Source organism: Ambystoma mexicanum, chromosome 9, assembly GCF_040938575.1.
Source record: "Ambystoma mexicanum isolate Mex_15411 chromosome 9, UKY_AmexF1_1, whole genome shotgun sequence".
Classification (NCBI taxonomy): domain Eukaryota; kingdom Metazoa; phylum Chordata; class Amphibia; order Caudata; family Ambystomatidae; genus Ambystoma; species Ambystoma mexicanum.
In genome coordinates this window covers 743,812,793-743,824,820 of record NC_090931.1, presented here as the reverse complement: position 1 = coordinate 743,824,820, position 12,028 = coordinate 743,812,793, and the positions used below count along the sequence as shown (strand labels likewise).

At 45.6% G+C, this 12,028-nt stretch overlaps 1 protein-coding gene across 3 annotated transcripts in view; it reads left to right on the top strand.

Moving 5' to 3' along the window:
* The window catches only part of HIBCH (3-hydroxyisobutyryl-CoA hydrolase), a 1,493,921-nt gene that overhangs the window by 406,554 nt on the left and 1,075,339 nt on the right, over positions 1–12,028 (top strand). For all 3 annotated transcript variants that reach the window (XM_069615663.1, XM_069615664.1, XM_069615665.1), the window contains one exon: positions 6,591–6,671. In XM_069615663.1, the coding sequence (XP_069471764.1) occupies positions 6,591–6,671 (81 nt within the window). The remainder of the gene's footprint in view (positions 1–6,590; positions 6,672–12,028) is intronic.

Genomic DNA, 12,028 nt, shown 5'->3' with positions numbered 1-12,028 from the left:
ACCAACCCTCTGGTTCAGGCATACGTATGCAGAAGGTTCATCACCATACATTTGATGAAGTAACCAGGGGGAAAAAAGAGAAATGCGTAACATCTTAAGGGGCTAGAGGCAAAAAACTCTGGCAAGGGAGGAATATGCAAAAAAGGCAATGATGATCAAAAGGGCCTATAAAAACTGGTCTCGCCAACGTCAAGCTCTTCACCTTCAAAAAGATGGAGAGCAGAACTTAAAGCTCTTAATGACAACACTTCCAGTAACTTCTGGACAATAGTGAATGGGGCTGAGGTTTCTCCTAACAAATCTACTACCCGAAACAGAATGGATAGAATACCTTTTTTAAACAGTTTTTTATTGGTTTTTACAACAAACATAAAACACACAACATACCCGACCGAATCAGTTTATGCATTTTGACATACATTTGCTTGTTTCTATTACTGTCTTCCCCCCTCCCTCCCTCCCTCCATTCCTTCAACTCAAGCTTTCTCCGCTGTTTTCCGGGTATCATATCTTCCCCCTCGCTGCTCCCGGTCATGTCATTATCGCTTGGGTTGGTGTGGGTATATCCCATCAGTGTAGCCACCAATTGTCTCCATGCTATCAGAGGTCCCACTTCGTTTTCTTCCCCTCTGCTAGTTGCCTCATACCATACTGCTGTTTCAGTGTCTGCCCACTTGAGGAGATCCTGCCACCATACCTCTATTCTTAGGTCTGTGGCATGCCTTCCAGCTCATGGCTATTCTACGTTTGGCCAAGATGTAGGCCAGGTCTTTGAGTTTGCAAACGTGTTTCAGCTTCCGTGGTCTGGTAAATCCTACCACCATGCATGCCCACACAGATTCCACCTCTAGTTTAATTCCCTTCTCGGGTAGACGTTGACTTACTTCCTCCCAGAATTTGCCCACCTCCGGGCATGCCCAGAACATATGAATCATTCCCGAGTCCACCTCCCCACACTTGGGGCATTTCTGTATTTCTGTGCTCCCGAATCTGGCGATAATCTTGGGGGTCATATATGCTCTGTGTGTTATATATAGTTGTATCTGTTGCAGCTTGGCATTCCTGGACACTTTTTTATGGTATCTTTGTGCTCTTTCCCATTGCCCATCCTGCATTGGTGCCCCCGCATCCTCCTCCCAGTCCCGTCTCAGCTGGGGCAACTCCTTACTCACCCTAGACATTACCAGTTCGTAGATCAGAGATACCTCATGCCCTCCTTCCGAGATATCATATAGTGTTTCTATAGCCATGTCTGGTTGATCTGCTAGTGCTATTTTGGGCCATGTCTCTTTCATCCGTTTAACCAGTCTGGTGTAGGTAATATATTGCCCTGGATGTATCCCAGTTTCATCTGGGGCTATCGTCTCCTAGAATTTGTTATATAAGGTCTCTGTATATCCATGCGGGCCAGGCGCTTTGTTTCACTGTAGCTTCCTGATTGCCTGGATTACCTCTTCTGCTTGTATATCCCTGTCTAGTGTTTGTCTATCTGTTTCCGATAGTTGGGGTAGCGTTATCCTATCCATGTAGGCCTCCTATCTGTCTGCACTCGGTGATTCTGATTGATATAAAGTTTCATAGAGCGTTCCCATTACTTCCCCCATTTTGTTGTTGGTTGTCTTCACATGTCCCTGTGCATCTCGCAATTTCGAACCTTTTCGCAGAGTTGCCTCGCCAGGAGTTTGTCTGCCTAAATAAATGTAGTGCATCTGTTCTGTTCTTAAGAGCGCCATCTCTGCCTTCTTGGTTTGAAGCATCCCCAGTTGGCCTTGCATGTGTTTCAAAGAGAGTTTTGCCTTCCTGTTGGGATTTTTGACTATTTATCGCTGTGCTTCCGCTAGTTTCCCCTCAAGCTCTTCCTCCCATTTGGTGCGATGTTTGGTCCAATACTGCTACAATCCGTCGCAAACTATCCCCTGTGGTGTTGTGCCTGTATCGTTCTCTGCAAAGTACATTTCCATCTTTCCCTTAAGTGTTTCCACTATCGTGCTGTCCTGCAGTATATCAGATGGGAACCTCTATGTCCATATCCCCCCCTACTCTTCCCTGTTATAAGTGTGGTTAGTATTGGGGTGTGATCCGAGACTGAGATCGGACCGATCTCTCTATCTGGCATGTTTCCCAGTAGCTCTGTAGAGGCTCAGACTTGGTCTATTCTGGATTGTGTGTTATAGATGTGAAAATAATGGGTAAAGTCTTGTGTGTCGCCTTTTTTCATCCGCCAGATGTCCTGGAGAGCTAATGTCTCGAAAGCCTTCTTTAATGCCTTTGAGGGGGCGTTGCTATTCGTTCATGTTTTGGCGCTTCCATCTAGCGCAGGATCCCATGCTATATTAAGATTGCCGCCTATTATGATATCCCCTGTAGCAAACCCCCCCCAGCTCCATTAGAGTGCCTCTGAGGAAACCGCCTTGCCCAGTGCAGTGTTTGGTGCGTATATGGAGGCCAATGTGAAGCGTCTGCCCTCTACCGTTATGTTCAGGAAGCTGTATCGCCCCTCTTTATCCGCCATTGTGTCCTGGATTTGTGCCTTGAGTCTATCCTGTATGGCTATGAGTACTCCTGCCTTCTTTCCCTCCGCATTGGATTGGTATATTTGCGAGGCCCCCCTTTTCCGAACCTGTGTTTTTTCCCCCCTTTATGTGCGTTTCCTGATAAATCAGAATGTCCGCCCCCATCCTCCACGCTTGGTGCTCCAGCTTCTTCCTTTTTATTGGGGTGTTCATTCCTCTGACGATATGCGCCAGAATCTTTATCCTATTCCCTACATCTCTATCCATAATCCTCTATTTTCTGCCCCACTTGATCCCGTCTCTTCATTTGCCTGTCGTGTTCTTCTGTCTCTCGTTTCCCATCGCCATCCCTGTCCCCCCTTCCCTCCCTCCTGCCCGTTTCCTTCCCCCCCTGCGTACCCCAACTTCCCTTGCCCCCCTGAGGGGCAGCTCGGTTCCTAATGGCATCAGGACGAATTGTCCCAGGCGCCTGGTCCCCTATCCACCTCAGGTGCCGATTCTGGGGGCTTCTAAACCCCACTTTGGAACCCAAACATGCCCTGGCGTGGGCCTGTGTAATGTTTTCCCGGGCGAGTCCCCGCCCTCAGTTTATGCTGTTGCTCCTTGCGTTCTAGTTTATGGCTTTTGTTGCATCGGTAATGTTTACGGTGGGGTTAATCCTTTCTTTCCTCCTCGGCTTTTCTTTGCTACTGTTTTCCATCCATCCTGCCTGTTGGGACCTCTCGCCCCCCTCGATGGGCAGTCCTGTTCGACCCCCTCTTCTTGTTGCAGTCCCAGGATATGTTCACCTTCCTCACATGTCGTCACCCGGTGTTGAATCCCTCCCCAGGTGAACAGGATACCAAATGGAAAGGTCCACTTGTATTTCACTTTGTTTGCTATGAGGTGCTGGACTACTGGGCCCATTTTCCGTCTCGTCAGCAAGCTGGTCTATGCCAGATCCTGGTATAGTTGTACCTCTTGGCCGCTTATCCGCATCGGGCAGCATATCTCGGTTTCCTTAGTCTTTGCTCCTTCTGTGTGTAGGAGGGGATGGCTGCCAGGACGTCTCTCGGTCTGGACCTCGGCCTGGTCGGCCGTTTAGGGCCCACCCGGTGTAGTCTATCTATTTTAATCTGTGGTTCCGTGTCTTCCGCTAATATTTCTGCGAAAAGCTGAGTAACTGTTCCCTGTAGTTCCTTTTTCTCGATTGTTTCCGGGAGGTTTTTTATTCTGAGGTTCGATCTTCTCGACCTATTTTCCAGGTCCTCACACTGGAGTTCCAGATTGTTAGAAATGCAAGCTAGTTGTTCAAGCATTTTGTCTGATTTTTGTCATCGTTCAGCATCTGAAACTGCTCCTGGATGGACTTTAAAAATTGGTTCTGCAGTTCCTTGAAGCAGTTTTGCATATCTGCCTTGGTCATAGCATCGTCCCCCATGCTTGGTTGTGCCGCTTCGTGTGGGTCTCGTGTGTGATCCCCTTTCCTTGTGGGTGTCGTGTCGGTTGTTGACCAGAGTTACCTCAGGTTTCTATTTTGCTTCCTTTGGGGGGCGGGGAGACTGCACTGGAGTTTTCATTCTTGGCTGTGACATCAAAGATTTTTATAATGGCCTCCTCCCTGTTTTTCTGCTGTGGCTCTGTCCAGTTACCCGTACACGTTCTCTTTCTCTGCAGGGTTACATCTAAGAAGTCTCTCTTTCTGTGCATCCCCTCTGTTTGGGTGGGTTTCCCTGTGTGTGGTGGCCTCACCCCTTTATGTCTGTGGGTGGGCTATTTCCCTTAGGGATCCTTGCAGTGTCCGTCCCTCCCTGGCCTTGGAGAGTGGTTTCCCATCCGGATCTTGGCCTGATATGCCTCCTCGCTGGTCTCGTTTCCGCCGGGCTGTCCTGCGTAGCTCCTCTTTCCTTATTTGCTGCCCTGTGGGACCCCTGTTCCTTTGGAGGTTGCTATTCCTTTACCCTTTCAGGGTCTGGTTTGCTAGGTTGGTTCATGGTTGTGTTAGTTGCTGCAGTTGTCGTCAGTCCATAGGTTATATGACCCTTGGAAAGGACTGTGTCCTCCTCTTGGTTGCCTGGCTCTCCCATTACTCTTGGAGGCACTTCTTTTTGTTTATGGAGCCATCTTAGATAAAGGTAAATATGGCCCTGTGGGTGGACCTAATTGCTGGTTTATGTGAAGGCCTCCCGGTCTTGATTATTATGTTGGCTCCTTCTTTCACTTCGTTGCCCTTGCAGACTTTGTGTTATGTCCCCAATTTTCGCCTGCATTCAGATGATTGCACCCAGGCAGCCGTTGCGGGTTCATGGGTATGCGTGTGCTGCTGAACGGTGGGCGCGTGGGGGTGTTTGCTTTGTAATGTACTCACTGTTCGAGACAAAACCTTGCGCCAGCCAAGCACCTTGTCCGCTGCTCACTCTCCGGTAGTTCTGGTCGCCGGCTCCTGCTGCTCATCCTCAGGCGGCTGCCGCTCCCATCAGCTGGTGGTGCGTCTTCGGCAACCGGTCTGCTTCTTGCTGGAGATTGGGTCACTCTCTGCCCAGGGCACGTCTCTGCCTGTTCCGGTTGTCTTCCCACAGGGGAGGGGGGCCTCCGGTCCTGCCACTGGTGTCTTCAGTGGGTCGCTACCAGTCCTCTTCTCACGATGACCTTCTGCGGCTGTCTCTGGTTGGCACCTCTCCACTTCGGGCTCCTCGTTGCTGTTGCGCGGGTATATACTGATACTGATATTATCTGATTTTGAACTGGTCATGTTTCAGAGGAAGGGTAAGGAAGAAGCTTATTGGATTTTATGGAAGCCTTTTTATTATGTATATGGTAACGGAGCATCAGAGTGAGTAGCTCATTAATCTAAGTAGTCAGATAATAGCAAAGATGGGGTATAGTCTTTGTTGTTGTTAGTCTGTGTGTGTTTGTTTTGTGCTTTTTGTCTAAATGTTTGAGAATGTGGACAATCTTTGTAATTAAATTGATAATATTAAAATTAGTACTTGATGCCCCAACAAATATGTGCCTAATTAGTTTCTGTATAATTCCTGGGGCATGGTTGATATTTAGTAGTTGTATGTGTTAAGATATACAGATTTTCAATTGTATTGTTTGCATTCTATTATAATATCTTGCATATGTTTTTTGAAAATGACAAAGTTGATAAAAAAAAAAAACTCAAGATATGGAAGAGGGTGTATGCAATTTGTGTAAAGTGGACGGAGTGTTGCAAACACGAGAACACATATTAATTGAGTGTCCAAAAGGGTTATAGATCAGAGTTGTTGGTTAAATATGTACATGATGTTCATTATTCAAATCGTTTAGATTTATTTTTAGACTGTAACGCGGGAAAGAGCTATCAATGACTATTAAAAATGTAAAACTCCTTTCCTGTGCTGGTCTATTTACAATCACATGGCAGTAGCTGAATAAGTTATAGATTCTGGGAGACAGCTTAGGGAGCACTGTGTAGGTGATTGGTTTAAAAAAAGGTTGCCTGCTTAGTATTGATGGGACAGTATAATATATGGATTGAAAATTGGGTTTTATATTTGCTGTTTTACTAGTGCTGATTGATAAATTTAAAATGTTATCGTCTCTCTTGCAGATTGATGAATTTAAGATTTATGATGTATTTTTATCAATGATTGTATATTTTGTTTTGGGTTGTGTTGCTTGCTGTTATTTTGTGTCAGTTTGTCTTAGTGCAACCATTGTCACTATAAAATAATTTTAAAAATACAAATATTTGTCAAACTTTTTACTGATTCCATAGTATTCCTTCTTTATTTCTTTTGCGTGAACACATTAGAGAAAAGAAGGCTGAACATTTTAAAATAAACCTTTGAGAAAGGTGGCGGCAATAGACAGGATAAAGTCTGATGTCCTGGCAGACTTTATTCTAAGAGTCCAGTTGCAGGAAACCATTTTATGGAACCTTGGCATTCACACTGTATTGAATTGGGACCCTAGACGTATGTGCAACAATGTGTGCAAGCTAAAAATAAAAAGATTGTCCATGCAGTTTTTTCCTAGGATTGAAATGAAATAAGGATAGGACTGAAATGTGATTTTTTTAAATTGATTTTACAACTTTTTTGCCTTTAGCTGTTACAGATGCTGGAAAGGCTGGCCACAGTCTGGCAGAAGACTTTTTCAGAGAAGAGTATATTCTTAACCACGCAATTGGTATGTTATTTTGACATATTGCATATTCACTGCAGTATTAAACAAGTATCATGTTAATAGTTTTAATGAATTGCAAAAAGTAAATTGTCAGCAGAAAAGCTGCAGTGTATGTTTCTGTGTTTTGCTTCATTTTTGGTATGTTTAAGTTACTGATTTAGGTATAGTATGTTGTTATTTAGACCACAATATGGTAACATCTACTATAAATGTGGTGACTACATAGGAGTTGCAGAACCTCTTAATTTTGTCGTCATTATCTCTGATTTGGTTACTGGTCATGAAACTGTGTAGTCCACAGTACATTTTGCGTTTACTCACATGAAAGTTTGTGATAAAGAGTGAAACTTCAGTATTTTGTGCCAGTGAAACCATCATCTGACATATTTCTATCAGAAGGTTTCAGTCTGGTGTGCAAACTGTGGCAGAATGTTAGAAGGGCCTTGTGTGAACTTTCAGTGTTTTGTGTCACATATGGCCTAAAGAACATTCCAAGTCCCCGATAGGGTTCAAGTGTTTTTATTAAATCATTATGCAGTGTGCTCGGGCCATCCCTCATTCTCTTGTCTATTTGAAGCATGCTTCTCCCTAGCCCAGGCGTCCCTATCCCCTGTTAAGTACAGAGCTTTTTGCTGTCTACCTTGCTTTAAATGAGTTCTGAGGTAATGTACTCTTATGTCGCGCCAGGCACTCCAAAAAAGATTTCCAACGCTTGATTTGACTCAGTAGTCCTTTTTAATTAAGGTCTCGGGGACCGTGTTAAAATTGCATACTTGTGCCCGTCTATGTTGACACGTGTTTCGGCCATCAAGGCCTTTCTCAAAACCGGGCTTTATTTTTTGTAAAACAACATGTCTCCTTACAAATAAATCACATTCTTTGTCGGATACATTCATTGTGCATGTATAATCCCATTGTACAACCAGACAGAAAGTAAGGGTTGGTATTAGGTTGGATTGGTAGGGAGTGAGAAAAGGCGCTGTACACCATTAGTTATGCATTTCATTGCAAAATCTCTTGTACATTTTAGTCAGTTGTTTAGTTCAAGGATGTTATGATCATTATATTGGTTGCATACATTGATTGCGTTCTTGTATCCATCAAATTAAGTGACATTGCTAATTACCAAATTTGCCTCCCATGGTGGGTTTTTACAACTAGATGCTCCTATACATTTAGTTTCATCTTACATTTCTTAAACTGCTTAGAAAATTGTTAAATCTGTTGGCGATTTCATATCCTTATTCAGTAACTTTCATGCATTATATGGTGAGCATTATTAATGGTTATTGAGGTCTGATTACTCACCCACATTTTTCATCTAAGCCTAGTATCCATTCTTTCTTCCTGAGGGTTCCTCCAAATTTTATATAAGGGTTAGATCCCTAAATCCTGTAATACAAATTTCATATAGATCTACCCATTAATGGGTGAAATATTTCCATTTGTCTTAACTTGTGTGTACCAACTCAGTGTATTTAAACTGTCATCGCTTTCAAATGTATACTGCAGTATCATTTCCCCTTCATGTTACTCAATAGCAGGAAGCCCCCTTAAATATGTGGTTATTGTCATGATGCCTACCCCTGGCCATCCGGATCGAGTCCATCAGCCCCGGGAGCAGGCATCCAGATACTTATTAAAACCCCAACACCCCCGGCTGGGGGCTGTTTGGATTCAGTCCTGGCGCCTTAGGCGCCAGGCTCATAGACTTTACTTACCTTATGCAGACCATGCTGCAAATTAGTCCAAGCCAACATGAGGCCTGGATGGGACTATTTTATTACAGGGACTATTTTTCACTCGGGTGTGGTTCTGGGGAACTTCTTACCTGGGACTACTTTGCAGGCTATTTAAACCACGCCCGAACAGCAGCCCATGCTTCGTGTTATTCTGCATCCAGCAGCGTAACGCTCACCGTGTCTGCAAGTCAGCATCCAGTCTTCTGCCACACCCGCCTCGAATCCGGAGCTCCTAGACAAAAGGAAAAGAAAGGAGAAGAGGTTAGATCACGGACATTATTTGATTCCTTACCTGATTCCGGACCCAGCACAGCTCCGAGCCTGGAAAGGACATTATTTCAGCATGTGTCGCTTCGCCAGCAGTAACGCTACGTTATACTCACCAGTCCACCGCATCTTTCGACTCGGCGCTGCCTCCATCATTTTCTTCATCGAAACCCACCACCTGGGGGGAAAACAAAAGGAATAACAAGGTGAGCCGAGAAAACCGACAAAGACAATCTCTTGCTACCATAGGCTTAGCTGCTTTACCACCGGAGGTATTATCCTTTAATTCGCCGCATCTTCCTATGCTGCACCTATAAAGGGAGAGAAAACAGCAAGTTAAACTCATGCAACTTTTACCGGACAGTGTTTGGTAATACAGACTCTTACCTGAACGCCATCAGCTGCCTCCAGGCAATATTCTTTTGGACCCAGCTGCATCCTAATGAGGGAATGGAACAAGAGTGAACATCGGACATATTGAACGCTTTGAACGTTCTAGACACTGGAGTCAATATTCCTCCGGAACTCCTCCAGTACCTTCAAACCAGTGAAGTAACTGGTATCTAGGCGCCCCTGCATGCCTGCAGGATGGAGAGCTCATCATTTAAAAATATAAGGTGAGGTTACCAAGAGGGGAAATCGGAGGTGATTAGTCGGGAGAACGAGAACAGTTGGGGGGGAATCACTAAAATCCACGTTGGCTAAATCCCTTTCTCCACTTGCAGGAGAATACTTCCACGAGTCCAGCAGACAAGATTAGGCGGGCCAGTCCAGACTGTCATCTCTGCACTACGCATGACGTTGGTAGAGACCGCAGCTGTCCGGGTGCGATCGGCGCCCATGTGGGAACCAGGTGAGCGTAACAGTTATCTTATAATAAGCCTCAACCCCCTTCTTCGCTTACATTCTACATTTTTGAGAAAGACTCGTAAAGCATCCCTCGTGCAAATTTCTCTATGGCGGACGCCATTTTGAATTCCTTTTAAGAAAGTGAACATTTCTTGACGCCAGTGTTTGACGTCATCACGTTGTAGCGACCATATTTTGGGATCGAAGAACCTATTTGCTTATTGGGCACCAATGTTTAGCCTTTACAAACCCGAATTTACCCTACTAATTCAATGAAATTCTACTTCAACATTTGAATTTGATTGCTGCTGTTTGGGAAACTATATATCTATGCTAGTACTTAATAGTTTGCGCTTCCTAATTATACTCAAAAGTATACTCTATTGATAACATGCTAAGTGGTTATATACCATGCATGATATTTTTACCTGTACATGCTCCCATCATAACAAAATGGATGCTGTGTTCATCCTTAGTCTAATGAACCTGAATAAAGAGGAAAAGTAAACATTTGCTATGTACATATTCAAACCCACACATTGAGATAAGTTCTGTTTCACTTGTGAATTTTCTATATGATCCTCATTGAATGTGATAGATCATGCGAGTTCATGTACATGGCCCAACTTTTTACATACGTTAATTCTTGTATGCGCTCCACATACATTTCACTCATACAGTATATCTGTCATAAAAATGAAATAATCTCATGGTCTGTGTTTAGTCCAAATTTCATAGCCCGCTTTCTATGTATCATCCTTGCTTCCATTTGTCTCAGTAAACATTCTTTTTCGAATGGATTGTGTCCTCCAAAGTATTTCACATCTTTGACATGCAATGTGCACTTCGGAAGCTTTTTTGGCAGAGGGCGTACTGCGTCGATGACGTCGGGTTGATGTCCCTCGAAGGCTTCCGTCGAGGGCGACGTCACCGGATGTTATAAATAGGACGCATGGCGCCCGTAGCCTCAGTTCTGTTTTTTCCGCGAACGTGTTAACTTCGTGAGACTCGGTGCACCTCGTATGCTCATCGTTACGATGTCTTTCTCTTCTACCCCTCCGACTCTGCGTTCTGGCTTCAGACTGCAAGTTGAAAATGTCACTCACCGACCCCAACCGCATTTGTTTGTGGTACCTCGGCGAGTCGCACGACACCGACGACTGCTCCAAATGCCAGTCGCTGACTGCCAAGGCCTTGCGGGAGCGGAAGGCGAAGCTCCATGTAGGTAGGGGCACTAAGCCTGTTAAGTCCCGAACTTTCAAATTCTAGGCCAAGGGGGTTTGCACCGACAACTCGAGGGGCGACTCTGCACATCGGAAGGAGTCCCGGAGTGGTTCCCCCCACTCGTCTTCCTCGTCCCGGCACTCTAGGAAGCGCTGCCACCCGTCGCCTTCTCCGTCCTCCTCGGAGAAAGGTGCCTCGAGGAAAGTTACGTGCCCAATGAAGTCCTCGACTCCGGAGGAATGGGCGGCATTTAAAGAATCTATGTTAGAGATTTTTCAATCACAGTGCACGGGTCCGGTCACGCCTTCTGTCGAAGCCGGCCAGGATCGGTCTTGTACCGTGGCTCGCACGCCTTCGGGCTCGTGTCCATGTCGTGACTTGCATCGAGAGCCTTCGAGGTCCCGTACTACAAGGATTTGAAAAGTCTAAAGAGACGTGTCTCTAGGTCTCGGTCCTCGTCCCCAGCGAGACCACAGCTACCTATTGAGGGCTTGATGCTGGCGTCGACTTGGTCGGTGCCGTGTCTGTGCGTCTCAGACGTCGACGCTTTACCATCGTATCAGCCCACAGCGCCGTCGGCACCTGTGTCGACGTCGACGCTGAAGCATTCGGTGCTCACGACGTTGAGGTTGTCGACACTCTCGGCGTCGAAGGCTTTGATTGGCGCCTTTGGGGAATTTTTCTCGAAATTTGCCTTCGGAGTATCCGGATCTCTTGGATCCTCCAAGGAAGGCTACTGGGAAGTCTGTGCGGCCGGTTTTGGCCTCCAGGCCCTCTTCTGTCCCCAAGCCTGGTTTTCAACTCTCTCTGGATGACATTTATGAAGAGGAAGAAAGGTCTGAGGTTGAGGACTCTGTTGACCTTGATGAGGCTCCACTTTTTTCTGGAGATAGTCAGTTGGAGGAGTTGCGGCAGACCCTCCATGATGCCAGTGGGTTGGACACTTCTCCGGAAGTGGAATTCAGTAGGCCTGAGCCTGGGGCTCATGCAGAGTATTCGTACAGGAGGCTCATGGCGAGGGTCTCGTAGTATCTGGGCTGGTCTAGTCCTCCTGAACACTTTGTGCAGGATGATCTAATGGACATTTTAGATTAAGGTCCGTCCTCTGACCCTGTATTCCCATTTCATCTTACCTTGCAGAAAAGGGTGGCAGCTGCTTAGCAGTCCCCAGAATCTCTTCCGGCTGTTAATAAGTCTTTGACTAAGAAATACCGCCCTTCCGTTAGCGACCTCATCTATTTATCTACTCACCCCACTCCCGAGAGTTTGGTGGTTCAG